The sequence below is a fragment of the Balaenoptera acutorostrata genome, chromosome 3, assembly GCF_949987535.1.
Source record: "Balaenoptera acutorostrata chromosome 3, mBalAcu1.1, whole genome shotgun sequence".
Lineage (NCBI taxonomy): Eukaryota > Metazoa > Chordata > Mammalia > Artiodactyla > Balaenopteridae > Balaenoptera > Balaenoptera acutorostrata.
Genome location: NC_080066.1, coordinates 142930467 through 142950292, shown reverse-complemented (window position 1 = coordinate 142950292; position 19826 = coordinate 142930467). Strand labels below are relative to the sequence as shown.

At 38.6% G+C, this 19826-nt stretch overlaps 1 protein-coding gene across 4 annotated transcripts in view; it reads left to right on the top strand.

Moving 5' to 3' along the window:
* Positions 1–15056, top strand: part of PPP2R5E (protein phosphatase 2 regulatory subunit B'epsilon) — a 149165-nt gene extending 134109 nt beyond the window's left edge. For 3 of the 4 annotated variants that reach the window (XM_007192968.3, XM_007192969.3, XM_007192967.3), the window contains 4 exons: positions 932–1051; positions 5362–5489; positions 7605–7706; positions 12852–15056. In XM_007192968.3, the coding sequence (XP_007193030.2) occupies positions 932–1051; positions 5362–5489; positions 7605–7706; positions 12852–12951 (450 nt within the window). In that variant the 3' untranslated portion in view covers positions 12952–15056. The remainder of the gene's footprint in view (positions 1–931; positions 1052–5361; positions 5490–7604; positions 7707–12851) is intronic. The other variant, XM_057543125.1, reaches the window with a different exon arrangement.
* Positions 15057–19826: the final 4770 nt, after the last annotated feature.

Genomic DNA, 19826 nt, shown 5'->3' with positions numbered 1-19826 from the left:
TACTTTACACATTTTCAGAAAATCATCTAATTTCTTAATACCTGTTAGGTAAGATTAAACTATGCATTGCTACCCAGATGCATCTCAAGATATGAAAACGTCATTTTTCGTACTTTAATTGCAGGCTTAATTTTTTTTCTAGGCAGTTATTTCTTCATACCTAAACAGGAAAGTGGTTTTTATTTCTCTGTCAGTTTTCCATTATATTTAAAACAAGTGACCCTACTATTGATTTGACTCCATTTTGTGATCTAAAAGCTCTGGTCTTGGAGGCAGATGGTACTGAGGTCACAAGATTCATTGCGCTCTGTAGCGAGTGAGTGTGTTCGTATGTATATGTGTGTAAGTGTGGAGATTGGGTCCGTGCGTGCTGAGGGCTTGAAAGTGGTGTGTGTGTGTGGCTGAACCGCCTCATTTGTGTCTCTCCGACTTTGTGTGTTCTGCGAACTGGTGTCTCTTAGAGGAGCGCCCAGCACATAGCAGGGGCTGTAAATGTTTGGCAAATATCTGCATGTGCTGCCGCTGTGAGCTTTGTCCATCGTGCAGGAGGGCCACTTGCTCACTGTTTTAAAAATATGAAGGAGGGGAGGAGAGCCCCAAAGGGATAGTCCCGTTTCCCAGGGCCCTGCTGCAGTGTGTAAGTACCCCTCATTCTGTATAATAGATGTAGCACATAGAGTATTTTTTCCAAAGTAAATAGAATCACATCTTCAGTGCCATAGGGAATTTGTTCTTAACAAGTACTCTCTGGTGAATTCCTTGTGGAATGAACATCTAACATAAGTTAAACCCTGATTTGTTTTGTTCATGTTTGGTTTTATGTGTAAATTTTCATTATATTAAAACTGTGCAAAACCCTCATTAATCCACATTGTCCATATGGATTTTTTAATCAAGCACCTGACACTTTGTGTTTTGCATGTACTTCCAGGTCATGTTCCTTGGGGAGCTGGAAGAAATATTGGATGTGATTGAACCTTCACAATTTGTTAAAATCCAAGAACCTTTGTTTAAACAAATTGCCAAGTGTGTCTCTAGCCCCCATTTTCAGGTTAGTAATAAGAGCGCGTGAGCCAGAGTGGCTTATACAACATGTATTATTTTGGTAAAGTTTCACTGGTATTGAAAGAAGTGTAACGGACACTAACTACCTGTTGTTTTTATTGGCTGCTTTTTCACACGATGACAATGCTTTTGGTAATCACCACCTTCATCTTAACACTTGCTACGTGACAGCCACTGTGATGGTGCTTTCTGCCCAGTAACTTGAATTCTCAGGACCACTCTGCAAGGAGGGCATTATGATTTTTACAGATGTAAACACTGACCCTCAAAGTGGTAAAATAACATGTCTCAAGTAAAAGGGCTGAATAAGAGGTGACCTGGTAGGGCTCCTGTAGTGTGTAGTTCAATGTCAGTGTGTTAATAGTCCTGTAGTATCTTTTTAAAAGAAAAAGAGAATGCTGACATTCTATACTGTGCCAGATGTTTTACATACATTACTCCTAAACTTCAGATTATCCTCTGAGGCTCCCCCCCCCCCCCACTTTCTAGGTGAGAAAAATGAGGCTCAGAGAATGATTTGCTCAAGTTCCCCAGTTAACAGGGAGTGGGGAGTCCCATAGGCGGAGCTGCTGGGGAAAGCCGGTGCCCTTGCTGTGGTACCACTCTGCCTCCTTGTGGCCGCTCTGGGAGAACACAGGGAGGGGGAGCCTGGGCAGCCCTTTTCTCGACTGGGGACATTTTAGCAAGTGCTGTGGTACCCACACTGGCGAGAAGAAGGTGATCTTGGGTGAAACACGTTAGGTTTTATACTTTGGCTGTCTCACTAAAGGTCCAAGTCACAGACCTAGAGAATTGACTCTTTATATACTGCCTGTTGATTTGAAGACACTGTTCAGATTGTAGTTGGCAGCACAGAACCCCATTGCTAACATGGGGGACTTGATGGTGGACTTTTCTCTGAGCTGTCATTATCCTGCATAGTTAGAGACACTGGCTGTAGTTGTTGTTTTAATTTTTGACCTAAAGACATCTTAGTATGTCAAGTCAGTGATCTTATGGCAACCTTGCACTTGTACCACAAAGCCAAAACAAACAAACAAACAAAAAAAGAGTAGAAACCATTACATGAACCATTACCTTCAGATGATATGACACGTCTAGATTTTTTTTTAAATGCGGGACACTATGTAGATGTTTTTACATGTTACACATGGCCTGTGGTGCTCAAATATCTGGATTGTTTACCTTATTTTTCAGTTTGTATCATGTGTTTGTGGTAATGGAGGGCAAAGAGCAGGACTCTCTTTTCAGATGAGAACCACCAGGGAGCCTTAAATGAAGCTCAGAAGCTTAGAAAGAAGACAGAGTGTCGTAATTAGCCAGGGCTGTGTCTTAGGGCTACTCTAACGAAATACCACAGACTCTGGTGGCTTATAAACAACAGAAATTTTTTCTCACAGTCCTGGAGGCTGGCAGTCTGAGATCAGGGTGGCAGCACAGTTGGGTGAGGGCTCTCTTCTGGGTCGCAGACTTCTTGCTGTATCCTCACATGGTGGAAGGGGCTAGGGAGCTCTTGGGAGCCTCTTTTAAAAGGCACCAATCCCATCATCTTTGGAGGTTAGGGTCTCAACGTAGGAGTTTTGGGGGGACACAAACATTTAGACTGCAGCAGGCTTCCATAACAAAACACCCCACACTGTGTGGCTTAAACAACAGAAATTGATTTCTCATAGTTCTGTAGGCTGGAAGTCTGAGATCCGAGTGCCAGCGTGGTATGCTTCTGTGAGGGCTCTTTCTGGCTTGCACATCTTCTCACTGTGTCCTCACATGGCCTTTCCCTCCTGCATGCTTGAGGAAAGAGAAGGAAATCTCTCTCTTCCTCTCCGTATAAGGCCACCAAGCCTATCTATCGTATTAGGGCCCCACCCATATGACCTCATTTAACCTTAATTAACTCCTATCTCCAAATGCACTCACACTAGGGGTTAGGGCTTCAGCATTTGGATTTCCTGCAGGAGGGGGAGACGGGGATGGAGGTAGGGGGGTGGGGACACAATTCAGTCCATAGCAGAAGGAAAAAGAATTTTAAATTCCTTGACAGAAGTAAAACTGAGAACAAAAGAAAGAAGGAGAGTAAAGAAGTTCTTTGTTCATTCATTGAGTGTTCATTGGTTCATCCAGCAAACATTTATCGAGTGTCACTCTGTGTAGTCAGATGCCGCTCACTACTTGCCCAGGTGTGGCACTGGGGTTAGAAGGCTCTGAGCTAGAGACACTGCACTGTGTGTGTGCGGGAGGACAGTGGGTCCCAGGAAAGTAGTGGTTCTGTCCTGCTGTCAGACATGCTAATTTTCACTTTGCATAAACAGTGCCTTTCCTCTTTAAAGGGCTTTGCTGGATACTGACTCTCTTTCTGTAAGTGATTTTACATACTGATAAATAGATACGTAGAGCTTAGGATACTTACTGGCATTAAGTAGCAGGTAAATACTAGACTTGTAGTTGGATTCAGGAGAAGCCTAGGTCTCTCTTCCTTTACCAGCATCCCCTTGTGGCCTCTTTAGAAGTTTCTCCTGTGGGCTGTTTTCAGAGCAGCCTCATCCCCGTTCCTCCTCTTCGCCCCGCCCTTCCCTTGCCTTGTGCTCTGCCTGCCTCAGCCACACGTGTGCTTCGTGTTTCTAGACACGTTGTCCATGTTGGTGCCTCTGCCCCCCTTTCCTGTAATTCCTTTGGCCTGGAATGCCCTTTGCTTCTTTCCTTCATCCTTCAAAGCCCAGCTTAGATGCTATGGCCTACGGTACATTTCTGCCACTCCTCCTCTCCCCCGAGTCATCTGGATTGTTCTTTCTGCTCTTTCCTCTGGCACTTTATTTCTAGATCTGATACAGCATCTATCACAGTTCATGTTGGATTGGGGATCGTGGAACCCCCTTTCCCTACCAGCACACGAGCTCCATAGGGATAATGGAGTGAAGAGGTGAAGCAGGGACTTAGGGGTCTGTCACTTGCTAGCCATGTGACCTTGAGGCTATGGCTTATCTCCTCTGAGCCTCAGTTTCCTCATTTGCAAAATAGAAATAATGGTACCTACTCTGTGTGTTGGTTGTGAGGATTAAATGAGAAAATATGTAAGTGAAACACTTATCACAGTGCCTGGCATATAGTAAACATTCAATAATTGTGAATTATTTTCTTTGTACTCTCAGTGTCTAGTGCCTTATGAGACCCAGGATTTTTTTGTGAACCAAATTGAATAATGTAAATGGAAAGGTTCTAATTTCTCAGAGTCTATTGGTGGGCACAGGTTGTACCATTTTATTAAATTAAGTGATTACATTTAAGTTAAATTTATTTAATTAAAACATAATTTCTTAATCTGTATGAATAAAAGAAGCCGCTCTTTTCCCCCTTTCCCCATATAACTACTCTTTTTAGAGGTTTTTAGATTTTTTTATTTTTGAGACTTTGGTTTATTGGAATTCTTATTGTTATTTTAGATTACTTTTTAGATTTTTTTTTTGAGACCTTCCTCTGAATTCAGAGAGTCAGTTGATAAATGTGGCAGTCAGAAAAGAGGGGTCTGAGATAGCAAGCGAATGTACTTAGAGCCAGTATCCCTGAGTCCTAAACTGAGTGACTTCCTCCTGGCTTACCCAGTTCAAAGGAAGGGACCAGAAATGAACTCTGGAAAGAGTCTGGGCACTAGACTCCCGTCCCAGTTTATCATTGACTAACAGTGTGACTGTGGCCAGGTTCCCGATCTCTCTGACCCTCAGTGCCCTCTTCGGTACAGTGGTTCCCACTCCTTGGATGCTGGTAAGTACGACACATTCTGCCTGCGGGGGGGGCACGGTGCCTGGCCACAGGAGGCGCTTAGCAAGTGCGCCTGCTCTGCAGGGATGGGCAGCTGGGTTTTCTTCAGCAGCTACTGACTGAAGGCCAGCCACGCGCTGCGCCTTGTGGTTGATCTACAGTGTGCGGGATGAAAGAGGTGAGCCAGGAAGGGGATTAAAGTGATGGGGAAAACAGTGTAGCACATAGAAGTAGGGTGAGGGTGTCTGGAGCTTGCGAGCTGTGTAGGGAAAATGTGGAATCAGATGAAATGGGCATTGTTAAAGGAGAATATAAATAAGTAGGTAGGAAAACTTCTTTTTCTTCCCCAAATTGATGAACCACCTTGGAACTTTCTGAAAGATTTTAAACCCCCCAAAATGTAAAGTGTGATTAATATTTAATTTTATACTTGATTGAATGATATTAAGATAGTCTTAAAATACTTTTGTTTAAAGAGATTATAATTTTGTTTTATCTTTGTCTTTCTCTCTCTCTTAACATTTTATTTTTCTTTTCTCAAAGGTGGCGGAAAGGGCACTCTATTATTGGAATAATGAATACATCATGAGTTTGATAGAAGAAAACTCTAATGTCATCCTTCCCATCATGTTTTCCAGTCTTTATAGGATTTCAAAAGAACATTGGAATCCGTAGGTTTTCACAGTTTTCCCCCTCCGTCCCTCCCTCCTCCCCTTCCTTCCTTCCTTCCTTGCTTCCTTCCTTCTTCCCTCCCCCCTCCCTCCATCCGTCCTTCCCTCTTTCTCTCTCTCCCCCTCCTTTGGCCTCTCTTCCCCCCTCCTTCTCTTTTGCTTAGTAAAATGTCTTGTATGTATGCTATGTGTCAGATGTTGTGCTTGATGCTGAAGATAGATATGTGAAAAGATAAAATCCCTACATTTTAGACATTCACTGACTGGTTGGGGAGACCCACAAATAAACAGATATTTTATAAAACAGTGTTTTAAGTGCTGTTATATTCAGATATCTGTTTACTTGAGGGCTTCTTGACCTGTCTGTGAATGTAGCGGAGGTATTTTGGGGATGCTCTGGGTCAAGAGGAGAAGTTTGTGGATATTGATAGGGTGATGATGCTCAGACTGAATCTTAAAAGAATTTGGCAGGTGGATGGGATGGAGAAGTCCATTCAGATAGTGGGTCTACCCATCACAGAAAAAAGGCACAAAACAGTAAGAAGCACCTGTCATGTTCTGAGACCTGTGAATTTGGGAGGGCGGAAGCACAAGGGCTTTTGGGGAGGTTGCTGGAAGATAGGGTTAGAAAGTGGAGTGGTGCCCACGTGAGTCTTCACCAAGTGGATGATAAGGAAACACTAAAGAGTTGTAAGAAGGGAAGTGCTCTGAGCTGATTTGCATTTTAACAAGATCCATTTCTTAAAAACCAGTTCGGTCACTATATGGGTTCTCTAGGGGGAAAAACATTTTAAAATGTTCCAAGAGGATTTTATCATCTAGTCTTATGGAAGTTAAAGCATTCTGTATTTGAAGAGCTTTACATATTTCTCTGTGGAATAGAAAGAAAATTTAATGTGGCATTAAAAATTAGAGATTATTTAGTATATTCGTAGTATGTTTGTCTAAAAGTTTTACGTACAGCTATAAATACCATATTTCTTACTTTTCACATTTGTCAAATTTTATGACTAAAACTTATAAAAATAAAGAGCTAGCAGACAAATCTCATTATGTAGATAGCCTCTGGAGAACCTAGAGAGTGCTTCTAGCAAGTGTCTGTAACTGCTCAGTAGATTGTATTTGGCTCTTCTCCATCACTGCCCATCCTATTTGAGAAGGTCGTTCCCCATAAGTTTCCCTTTTAATGGACACAGGGCAGAAGCAACACAGCAAGTCCACTTTCTTATGAATGTTTGAGAAACATCAAACCCAGGGTTTATTATATGGCCTAACTTTTACCAATGCCTTTTTCAGTGGTATTCGAAACACATTAAAGGGAAGTAATATCGTGTAGTTTTGCAAAGGGCAATGTTATTTAGACTCTAGTCTGAGGATACCAAGCCCGTCATGGCAGAGTCCTCACATTGCCAAGAGCTTATTCTTCCACTGGATAAGCATAGGCAACTGTTTGGCTCTTTAGCTGTTTAGTATTCCACAGCTAGTAGCAGCCATCACCAGCTTGTCAGTTACCTTACCAGCCTGTGTATTGGGTCAGCAAGGGGACTAAGGAGTGGATGGACTGATGCAAATCCCAACTAGAGACATAACTCGTAGTAAACTGCCCAGCTTACAGAGGCTTGGTATCATCTTTGAATATGAATTATAGATATATAAAATTTGTTACCATGGGAACAGCCTTTGATTTTGATGAATTATGTATATTATCACTTTAAAAATAAAATTCTATGCAAATTCAGGTCTCGAAGGTTGGTCCTACCACAGGTGCTCATTTTTAGGGTGAAGCTGCTTTATTTTTATGCTTGCCTTTTTATTAAATGAAATTAACAAGTGCCCACAGGCAAGTCTATTCTGGGTACCCATAATTAAGAGGGCAAAATTAGATTTTGTTTTTCTAATCCTGCCAACCCCTCAGAAAGATATCTTACCTAAAGAATGTAGCTCTCTTGATGTGGAAGTGAATTGTAGGTCATTTCTAGTTGTTCCAACTAAAAAGGGATGGAGACTATGCAGTGTGAGGAGCTCATTCAGGTAAAGGCTGTACACCCGCTTTCTTCATTCAGCATCCCATTATGTAGGACTAACCAACACGTTCCCTCCTCTCTGTGCTTCCAGGGCTATCGTGGCGTTAGTGTACAATGTGTTGAAGGCGTTTATGGAAATGAACAGCACCATGTTTGATGAGCTGACAGCCACATACAAGTCAGATCGTCAGCGGTAACTTTTTAAAGCTTTTTTGTCAGCCATGCATAATACTATTGAGTTCTTTTTTTGCTCTTTGCTGAAGTTGCCTAATTGTACCTGAAATCCTAAGCAGCAAAGTTTATTTATTTCCATATTCATTTTTGCATGCTCATTAGCTGCGACTTTATTAGTCTGCCACTGGGTAACAAAGTGTCATTTTGAAAAAGGCTGCTTTCCTTCTTCCCTTCCATAATGTTTCTCTTCTGCCTCAGGGTTAAGAGCCTGGCACATAACTGGTATTTCAGGTCCACTTAAGGGGACCATCAGGTAGTTTGCCATCTGGAGTTGCTCCCATTCTGAACTAGAGTGGGGCTGATTTGTACTTCACTCCAGCAGCAGGAGAGATGAGGCACCGTTTTTGTTTAGCTCTTTGGCCCAGAACTTACTTTCTATACTAGAAGCCAACAAACTCCTTACGATTTAGAGAGCAGTGAAAAGAACAAGGAGGTAAAGTGTATTATACAAATCTTGAAATGTTTAAGATCAAAGGGGAGCAGAAACCAGTTGAACTCTTTATAGTAAATGCTCTGGTTTAGTAGGCCTTCCTTGAGTTCGTTTACATGATTCTTCAATTTTGTTATTTCTTGTTCAATGTGTTCACTTTCCAAAAGATGTTGTCTTAGTCCGTTTGGGCTGCTATGACAAAAGACCACATTATGGGTATTTTATGGGTAGCTCATAAAGAACAAAAATGTATTGCTTACAGTTCTGGAGTCTAGAAGCCCAAGAGCATGGCGCCCGCATGGTTGGATGAGGGACCTCTTTCTGGTTCATAGCTGGTCTCACTATGTCTTCACATGGTGGAAGGGACGAGGGATCTCTGTGGGGTCTCTTTTATAAGAGCACTAATCCCATCCATGAGGGCTCCACCCTCATGACCTAATCACTTCCCCAAAGCCCCACCTGCTAATACCGTCACCTCTGTGGGTTAGGATTTCAGCATATGAATTTTGGGGGCACACAGATATTCAGACCCTGGTTTAATATACTTGGAGAGGGGCTTCCCTGGTGGCGCAGTGGTTGAGAATCTGCCTGCCAGTGCAGGGGACGCGGGTTCGGGCCCTGGTCTGGGAGGATCCCACATGCCGCGGAGCGGCTAGGCCCGTGAGCCACAATTACTGAGCCTGCGCGTCTGGAGCCTGTGCTCCGCAACAAGAGAGGCCGCGATAATGAGAGGCCCGTGCACCGCGATGAGGAGTGGCCCCCACTTGCCGCAACTAGAGAAAGCCCTCGCACAGAAATGAAGATCCAACACAGCCATAAATAAATAAATAAATAAATAAATAAAATAAACCCAAAGTTAAAAAAAAAAAAAGTAAGCTGAAATATTAAAAAAAAAAAAAAAAAAGAATGACTCATGTCAGCATATTATTTAAAAAATATATATATACTTGGAGAGATTGAGGAAAGTCTGGAGAGCTTGTTAGTAGTTGAGCCTCTGGGTTGGCTTTTCTCATCCAGAAGAAAATGTCAGCTTTGTGTATATCATAAAACCACGGACCTGCAAGGATCCCAGAGTTTTCATACTCAAGACCTGGCTGAACCTCCTGAGCAAAACTTTCTGTGGTTCCCTTGCATCTTTGCCCAATTTTTAATGTGTTACTTGGATTTTAGATAAAAAGAGCAATGAAAGGAAAGGTTTGGTGGCAGGGACAAAGGACCTTAACAGTGATTTTTTTTTTTAATTACCAGGATGCAGTATAGAAAAGCGACTTAATTATGGAATATGGCAAGTGTTTAATGGTAGAGAGAAGAGACTGAGGTTTTTTATGCCACACTGAAATAAATACCAGTTATTGGATATGTTGTACCATACCTAAAGAACTTTTAATTTACTATACAGTATTTATAGTTGCTGCAAATCATTAAATTTATAGTAACCCTCCATGTTCCAAACTTAAATTAAAATCTTTAAAAAAATGTTATTTAAGTAAAGGAGATACAGGACACATTTTTATACTGTGACATACAATTAAGGAGTGCATTGTACATAATATCCTTTCTTTTATGGTAAGTAAAAACCCATTTTTATTGTCCTAGTTGAATAAGGATTAAATCTGTAGAATTCCATTAAGACGATTGAAGACCTTATTTCTAAAATATTCAAATCGATTGAATTAAATTCATTCATTTCTGTTGAATTTCAGAACTGTTTTCTGATCATTTATCATTTAAACTAAATAGGCCAAACTCTTGAAAAAGATAGGAATGAACCAAGGGGACCAGGAATAGACACTATGAAGCTGATTCTGATAATCTGGTATATTAAAGCGACTTATAGTGAGTGGACTTTCTTAATGACAGAAGGGTTTTTTTAAAGCCAGGGTAATATTTTGTCAAGTGAGCAATAAAAGGTTGTACTGAATAGTTGGAAATACTGGTTTTTCCATGGATGTGGGAAGAGAAAAAGAGACTAAAGAGATTTATTTGGTATTGTTAGACAAGAAATGAAAGGAGGATTTCACTTCCGGAAGGCAAGAAGTAACTGACTGTTTCAGTTCAGATCAAAATTTTTTAAGTATTACAAATCTGAAAACAGGTGGGTGGAGTAAGTAACACTGATAGATATTGATACATATGCCAACATTAGTGCTCTGTGAAATTGAAATTGGAAGAGAGTTTGACATTATCCCTAGTATGACAACTTGGTGGAGTTTTAAATTGCCACCTACAGGGAGAGAGAAAAGTGGGAAAGAATGGGGGTGACAGAAGCTATCTCAGAAATATTTAGGATTTTTGAAGATAAAGTTGTCAGTGTAAAAGATGTATGATAACTCAGCAAGAAGTTCATCTGGAAGAAAAGCCCCACAGGGTAGACTGCGATGATTGCCATGCAACTCTTGATCACAGGCTCGTGAAATGCTTCAGTAACAAGATGAGTGTTTTAATCATGTCAGCACTTAATTTAAACTGCAGATTAGGGCAGTGAGAACCTAACATATGTTTAAGCTGGTTTTTAGTTGGATAAGGTCTCTAAGCCCTTGCTTACCATCTTCTTCCTCCTCCAAATAGGAAGATCAATATGCATTGAAACTCAGCAGGATCTGTAGAATTTACTTTTAAATCAGTGTTCTGTGATAACATTTATTTAGACCTAATATTATCCCCAGACTGTACTGAGAAACCAAAAGTGGTAATTTACCAAACAGCTTGCTTTACAGTTAAGAATCTAGTATCCATAATGGTTGGAGAATTATCTAATCTTGCCCTTGTTACCCTATAAATAAAAATTTTCAGGATCAAAATTACCAAATAGGTAATTGTTTGAAAAACTATTACACTCACTGAAATTCATATTGTGCAGATTGTATTTGAGCTGGTTGGAACTAGTTGTAGTAAACGAGGCTTAAATTACCGAAATAATAATTATAAAATGATAATATTAATTACCATATTATATAATTAAATGTTCCCTCAATACTCTAGTGGAATGAGGTTATAAAATTCCTTAGATATTTCTAGAGACATTTTGGCGGGGGGGATGAAGATTAATTTCTGTTGCTGTAGATATCAATATAACTTTAAAAAAATTGGTGACAATAAAAAATATGAGGCAATGGAATTATATACACATTTCACTTAACCTATGTGGATTTCCTTCCCTGAGTACATATTGTACTGTAGTGAAGTACAAAATTCTTACTTAAGTGAAGTTAAATTCTTACCAAGTGAAGTTGCACAAGGACCATAATCTGCCATGCCTGGGGTGGCAGAGCCCGTGTTTTCAGGATTTATCTGAATTTATGGATTCACAAGTGTTACCTGGGTCTGCTGTTTACTGGTTCATCACAACATGAAGAAACTAGGGACAGTGTAATGAATTATTTTTAATAAATATGAAATTATTTAATGTATAGTATAGCCATGTATTCCTGGTTTGTGGACTTACTACTTCATTGATGTTAAAGTTAACATTCTTTATTTTATAAAAATATGGTAATCTAAAAATGTCCTTGGCAAAATAAAATTTGTTTACCCTATCTATCTATCTATCTATCTATCTACCTATCTATCTATCTATCTATCTATCTATCTATCTATTTATTTTTGGCTGTGTTGGGTCTTCGTTGCTGCGTACAGGCTTTCTCTAGTTGCGGTGAGTGGGGGCTACTCTTCGTTGAGGCATCCAGGCTTCTCATTGCGGTGATTTCTCTTGTTGCAGAGCACGGGCTCTGGGCACACGGGCTTCAGCAGTTGTGGCTCGCAGGCTCTAGAGCACAGGCTCAGTAGTTGTGGCGCTCAGGCTTAGTTGCTCCACGGCATGTGGGATCTTCCCGGACCAGGGCTCGAACCTGTGTCCCCTGCATTGGCAGGTGGATTCTTAACCACTGCGCCACCAGGGGAGTCCCTACCCTATTTTGAACATCTAGTTTTTTGGTAAATTTTACCAAACAGTGAAATCTGAAAAGTCTGGATGTCATTAGTCAAATTGATATTGAGCCAAATTTGAAGGCTTGGAACATTAAAAATTTAATACCCAATAATATCAACAAAGTTCTGTCCAGAATTAAAACTGAAATCACAGAAGAATGTTTAATATGTCCATATATATAGGTATAAAATAAGTTAGTAATGTGGATTTTGTGGTTTAATACTTGTAAGAACAAGATTCTGCTAAAGAGTTTACATATACATAATGTAAGAAAAATGAGTAATAATAAAGAGGAAGTATATTTTCTTGACCTACTACATTCTTTGTATCAGTGTCATCTCTAGCAACCCTTTTGAGAAACTATTTGGAGACAAAAAGAAAATCAGATTTGAACTAGACCCAAAGTAAAAATGAATAATGTACCATTGGTTTTAGGCTAACAGATACATAAAAATGATCATCATTTTGCTTTCTTGGTAATTTTGAAGTTAATTTTCTTTATTAAGCTAAGTATAAAGGGATATTAATGTGAAATATTAAAATATTCTTGTCATCTCCTACTCTATTTTATGTCTGTATAAGTGTCAAGAAACATTAAAAAGCAAGAGAGAGAAAAACCAAAAATGCCAAACTTTTCAGAGACCTTTTAAAAAGTCTGGGGAAAAGTATGTCAAAGGGGCAGTTATTGTTGGATAATCTCTTTACACTTTCTCAGTTGTTTACCTTGTATTCTATTTTTTCCCCAGTGAGAAAAAGAAAGAAAAGGAGCGTGAAGAATTGTGGAAAAAACTGGAGGATCTGGAGTTAAAGAGAGGTCTTAGACGTGATGGGATAATTCCAACTTAACAAAAATAATGACAACAACCTTACTAACCTGTGGAGTCACACATTTATGTAGTAGAAGATGGAGCAGCAGTTTTCTGTATTGTGCAACTTTACAGTAGATTTCACATTTGTTTCATTATTACAACAGCACTGTATATACCTGTCTCTAAGTAAAGGAAAAAAAAATAAGGACTTCAGTCCAAAGTTTGGACAGTAGATGGACTTCTCAGAACTTGGCAAACATAATCATTGTTCTAACCCTCTTTAAAAAAAAAAAAAAAAAGCAGTCTTCGAAGATCTGTCAATGAAATTTGTATATTAAAATTCCATTATTGGGAGTTCCTTATTTATCACTAGCAGAGAGTATGAAACAATTTTCAAATGTGAACAATCTTAAATTTAGCTTGTCTTTCTGCTAAGCTATTAAGTGTATTTATAGTAAAGGAAGGGGACAAAAAGACTGTCATTTCCTTATAAGTTTGTATAACATCCTCCTCTGGGTATCTTGACTGTAATTTGACATCTTTTCCTTTTGCACATCTTCATGAGTTGAATGTCCACGTGGAATGGGGCCGTGAATTATTAAGGTCCCTGATAGAAGTTTTGTTCACTGGAGTGAACATCTTTCCAGTAAGCAGGTAGTCCTGGTACTCCTTTAGTTTTAAAATTAGGAGTAAAAGAGAGCAGGTGATAAACATAGTAGGGAAGGGAATTTTGGATTCACGCATCAGTTTATGGTGACTCCAAATCAATGTCTTGAATCCTTTGAAAACAGGCACTGGGACATCATAGGGTTCAGTACCTGACCAGTATTCATTATGTACGTCATTGAACACACAAGCCAGAGATGTTTTAGAAATGTCAGAAGACATCCTTTTGGACCATTTTGAAATAAGAAAGACAAACACTAAACAGTACAACCATGAAATTGATCACCAGGATCGCGAATCTAATTGGGAATAGAGTTGAGCAAACAGCTTGGACTGTTTGGAGTTGTTGCCTTACTTTTTAATATGTATTTATAAAGTATTCCAGCAAAAGAGGATGAAGCCTCTGGGAAAAAAACAAACGTATTACAGTGGTTTTTGTAGATTCTCATTCTATATCCCATCACAGCGCCAGCCCTGTTTTTAGCCAGAAAGGATTCAGGATAAACATTATTATGCATTCTGAATTGAATGCGTATTCCTAACTACTGTATTTGTTACCAAAAGTGGTTCTACAAATGCTACTGAAAAAATCTGGAAATTCCTAATGTCCTGAGTATTAATAATAAAGTTTAAAAATGCTTTTATATCAAAGGTGCATTGTGACCAAATTGTTTAAGAAAAACAAAAAACAAAATCTAAGGCTGTATTATAGATCTATCTTATTGGCTCTCTGCTTTGTATTTAAAAGAGGAAGCTTACATCTTGGGGAGTTAAAATGCTGATAAAACTTGTGTACATTATGTACTTACCTAAAGCAGTTGCATTATTGTGTACTGAAAGATATGTGTTTTGGGATTTATTTCCAGGATGCTTTTGCTTGTTATGGACTTGGCATCAGTGAGTTGATAATCCTAAACAATCCCTTCCAGCAGTATTCGTGGTATAGAGCTGATTCTGCGTTCCTGTGTTGAATTGTGATAGTAGCAAACAGGAACATATGAACTGTTGTTGCTCTTAATAGAAATATGGTATCAATATGGGCTTGTATATTTTCTTCCTTCCATTTAAAATATAAGGTAGAATATGCAGCTTTATTCTTTACAAGAAAAAAGGAAAAAAAAGAAGCCACTGACCTTTCTCCCCTATTAAGTGTTTCAGGATTATCAGGTCACAGTTTGTGCGTAAAAGTCAGCTGATTATGGATATTGTCATCTCAATAACTTTGTAAAACAAAAACAGAATTTGGCATTGTTAATTCTGAAAAAGAAACAGCAGTAAAAGAGTCATATGCAATACCAAACACAACATGGTTTAATGGAATTAATAGATTTTTTTTTTTTTTTTTATAGAACATTAATGGGAATTCAATGTAAAGCTGGCAGAGGCTGCCAAAGATGAAAACAACTTACTTTAAAAGTACTGGAGCAAAGGTGCAAGTTCAAATGCTAAAGATAAAAATAAATTTGTAACAAATCATCTCCTTTAGCCCTTTGATTTTAGCCTGTTAGTTTTAACTCTGCTTTACATTTAATTTTGACAATATAAACTTTTGTTTGCCATTAATTCATCTTTTTAGATTGAGGACATTACAATCACAGGTTTATGAAATATCTCTGCCCATTAGAATGAAATGCAGTCATTTGAAATGAGAAAGACCAGGATCCTTTTTTGCACCTCACCCTGTCCTCAGAGTTAAGGTGAGAGCTACACCGATACCCTTGATGTCAATTTCATATGTTGATCATTCCAAACTGAGAAGAATAAAGCCAAATTTTAGACGTATTTAAAGAAGTTATTATAGATATATGTCTAAAATTCATAGAGCAACTTCTGAGAAGAAACACTGTCTTTTCTTTTTTAACTGAAAGTGACAATGTGGCATTTGTCATGTTGTGTCCAGTGATGCACAGTAACTGAGGTAATCTGACTGTTGCACTATGTGACATATTTAAGGACGTACTTGCTGCATTTGCAGCAGCCCTCTCTTTGTCCTTTCCCACATTTCTGCTGTTGCTGCAACTTGAGTTAATTGTGACAAATGCATCTTTGTGTTATATTTTGTTTGCTTCCTAATTTCCAGAACTATATATAAATATATTTTTTAAATAGCAAATATTGTAGTTAGTGAGTGATGATCGCTCCAACCTTATCCCTACCATATTGGTTTCAGGGGTAGGATTAAGCGTGTCTTTGGAAGAAAAAACAAAAAACAAAAACAGAACCCTGTGGTTTAGAAGGATGCTGAGGCCTTAGGCTGTGGGCCTAGAACAACCATGTGAGTGAATTGACCCATCTCCTACTTTGAATCAAGCATGCATTCCTTTTCTCATTGTGCAGGTGTCTCCAGTTGTTTTCCTTCAGTGTTTTCGTCCTTTTAAATTTTATTATATTTTGCTCTCCCTGACATCTGTTTTTTATAAAATAAAAAATAAAAAAAGTAAGACATAGATAATACCCTCAATGCCTCTGGATACTCACAAGCAGGGTTACGCTCCTTCGTCTTGGGCTCGCTTGCCTAAATGGAAGGGTTTAATTTATTTTGTACCTCCTTCTATGCGTGGGACAGTCCAGGGTGCAGAGCTAGGAATTGCTTATAATTGCACCTGCTATACTTAAATGTATAGCCCTAGGCTCAATCACACTATGGAAAGAAAAAAAAAAGTATATTTAGAGCTTTAAAAGCTTTTTTATTTTTTTGTGGGGATCGGGGGGTGGGAAAGGGAAGATGTATGGATGTTATTGGCATTTTTAAATGTTCAGAGGTTTTTGTTTTGTTTGTTTTGTTTTGTTTTGTTTTGTTTCTTCTGTTTTGTTTTTTCTTCCCTTTAATTGGATGCACTGACCTGGCCCAAGAAATGAAGAGATTCTCTCTTTTGATGCTATTACCAATGTTATAACAAAGTGACAGTCACCTATAGCAAAAAGGTGGCACCAGACATGATCAGTGATATTTTATTTGCACATCAATATTTTTATTTTTATATTCTGGCTCAGCTGCTTCTCTGAGTGGAGTTAAGGAATGAGCCACAAAGGATTTTTGTAGTAGCTATATTGGCAATGCATTTTATATTTCTCAGTATTTAATTTTGAAACTCTAAAAGGATTGTGCATCTTGAGAGAAAGTTGAGCAAATTTTAATCTAGTGTTAATTTGTGCTGCTTCTTGTGCACGATAGCAGCAGTAGTATCTCTCTTGGAAATAAACATCCCATATTATGATGTCTATGAATATAGGTTTCCTTTTCTACCCTCCCTCCCTCCCTCCTTCCTTCCCTCCCTCCCTCCTTTCCTTCCTTCCTTCCTTCCCTTCTCTTTCTTTACTTTTTTGGAAATCACTTATTGTATATAAGTTGTAATCCAGACCTCATGTATCAGTGGGGAACTTTCAAATATAAATATTACCAATACATTTTCTGGTTGTTGTCTGATTTTTGATTGAGGTATAATGAGAATGACATGTCCATTGCTTTTGGTTTGAGGATTTCGCTTTAGCTTCATAAATCTTTTGGTATTTTAGTATTTCATTGTTTTAGCAGGAGAGGGCAGCAAAAGTTCATTTTCCCTGTTAGAAATGCTGTGGTTCATGATTGGTTTTAAATTTAGTTGTGTGTGTGTTTTTTTAAACAGCATCTGTTTGTGGGTAGAGGTAAAAATGAAACATTTTTGCTATGAGAAGTTGCATATGAAAATTATAGACTGGGTCAACCAGACAGTGAAGACTTCTGATCCACATTAAAGTTAAAATGCCACAAAGCAATCTTCCAGCGCTGGCTAAAATGTGCTACTTCCTTTTCAAACACAACAAAATGCAAGCCGAGTCTTAAAACATTTGGAGTTTTAAAATGTCTTTCTTTGAAAATGATTTACTTTCTTCAAAGTGGTAACAGAAACAAAAATGAAGGTGCTCCCAAAGGGAAATGTAACCTTCCCCTTTCACAGGTGTGTGAGAGGTTCTGTACTGTGGGTGCATCCTAATAAAGAAGCAGTGAAGAGTTTTCAGGTGCCTGGCTGTGTGTATTTGTTTGTTTGTCTGTTTCTGACGTCCATGGCCTTTTTGAACCATACTAATGGTAGATTTGATCAATGTAGCTGCGAGGCAGTGGGGTTGGTATGTTCAGGCTTTCAACTTGAGAAAATCAGTTTGTGATTAGGGAGCGGTCCAATGTCTATTGCTGGATAACAAACTACCCCCAAAACTTGGTGACAAAACATTTGTTCACAAATGTATGGTGTGGGCAGGAGTTGGCAATAATGTCTTGTTTCTGCTATTCAAGTATCAACTTGGGTTTATCAAGTGGGATAGGAGAATTCATTTCCAACATGGCTCACTCATATGGTTGTTAGCAAGTTGGTGCTGGCTGTTGGCTTGGGGTTCAGCCAGAGGCCTCGGTTCTTCTTGACATGGGCCTCCTTATGGGGATGCCTTCTTGGGCTTCCTCACAGCATGACAACTAGGAATGAGTGTTTTAAGAGACAGGAAGTGGACACTGCCAATACTTTAAGGCCTGGGCCCAGAAACTGTCATGGCATCACTTCTGTAATATTTTCTTGGTCAAACAATGACAAGGTCTGCTCAGATACAAGTGGAGGGGATGTAGGCCTCATCATGATGTGATGAGAGGAGTGTCATCTGTAGCCAACCATGGGATACTTTCTTTGTAAAGCATTTGATTTAGGTGTGCTTTCCTCTCTTGGCTAATTAAGTCATATCAGACTTGGAACCATGTAGAGTTAACCAATTACTGTTTCATGTTCAGTTAAACTCTGACTTGGGGAGGGAAAAATCTTGGTAAATTTAGCAGTTTTGTATTTCAAAGCATGACCATTTTAACATCTGAAGGTTGTAAGTTATTTACCAAGAAGAAACTTGTAACAAAGAAGGGTTAAAAGAAACTTAGGGTTCAAAGAAATTTAAGAGTTGATTTTCATGGAATATCTAATCCTTTCTATAACATTGCCTCCTGCCTGTAAACACTATATTATAATGGAGGCAAAGTTAATGTACAGTCCAATTTCTATTTCCTGGAGTTCTATATAATATTGTGTCCTGGTGGTTTCTCTTAGATCAAATTCACATTAGATTTTTTTTTTTTAACAGAGACTAACTATGGGACAGTTAACCAAGACTAACTATAGGATAAGGGGAATTAAAATTAGATTTTTTTCTGATTCTGATACATGTTCAATGTATAATTTATTCTTGAAAAGGAAGATTTTAAAAACCAAGTTTAATAGCTACATGGCTGTGCCCCATACCTAAAAGTCCACTGCAAGTCATGTGCATTCATTGATTGATTGGAGCAGTGTTTATTGATTACCTCTGTCCATAGTCTTGCCCATTCTCTGATGTGCAGATTTCCTGCCTCTTTAATGTCTCATTTAATTTATTTCACCTCTTGCAATCAAAGTCTGAATTAGTCGTACAATTTGAGTCACATTTTGCTGCTACCAGATGATATGAGGCCTCAGAACCAGGATGGATATCAGCCACGGCCCCCTTTGTCCTCCCCAAGGCTCTTCAGGCGAGATGTCTCTGTCTAGAGTCACCCAAGGTGACGGCCGTGGACTTGGAAATCAGAGATTCTTGCGATCATTTGGCTTCTGACATTTATCAGCTGTGTGACTTTGGGGAAATCGCTTGATCTAAGCCTCAGTTTCCTTTGTAAAATGCAGGTAAAATGGTACTTATAGTGTTGTTATATTCCATTAAATAATATATGTAAAGTAGTTAGCATAAAGCTTGGTACATGGTAACCTGAAAAAATATTAATTATTACCTTTAATAAATGGTTATTTTATTAAATCCAAAAGTTAAACCCAAAGTTAACAAAAGAATAGAAGTAATAAAGATTAGAGCAGAGATAAACAAAATAGAGAATAGAAATCAATGATACCAAAAGTTGGTACTTTGAAAAGATCAGCAAAATGAACAAGCCTTTAGCTAGATGGGCTAAGTAAAAGATGACTCAAGTTACTAAAATCAGAAATGAAAGTGGAGGTATCACTGCTGATTCTACAGAAATAAAAAAGAGTATAAGAGAGTACTATGAATGTATGCAAAAAAAACTGGATAGCCTAGATGAAATGATTAAATCACAGTGAAATAGAAAATCTGAATAGACATGTAGGTAGTAAGGGGATTGAGTCAGTAATCAAAAATCTCCCAATAAAGAAAAGTCCTGGTCCTGACGGCTTCACTGGTAAATTCTACCAAACATTTAAAAAATAATTAATACCAATCCCTCTC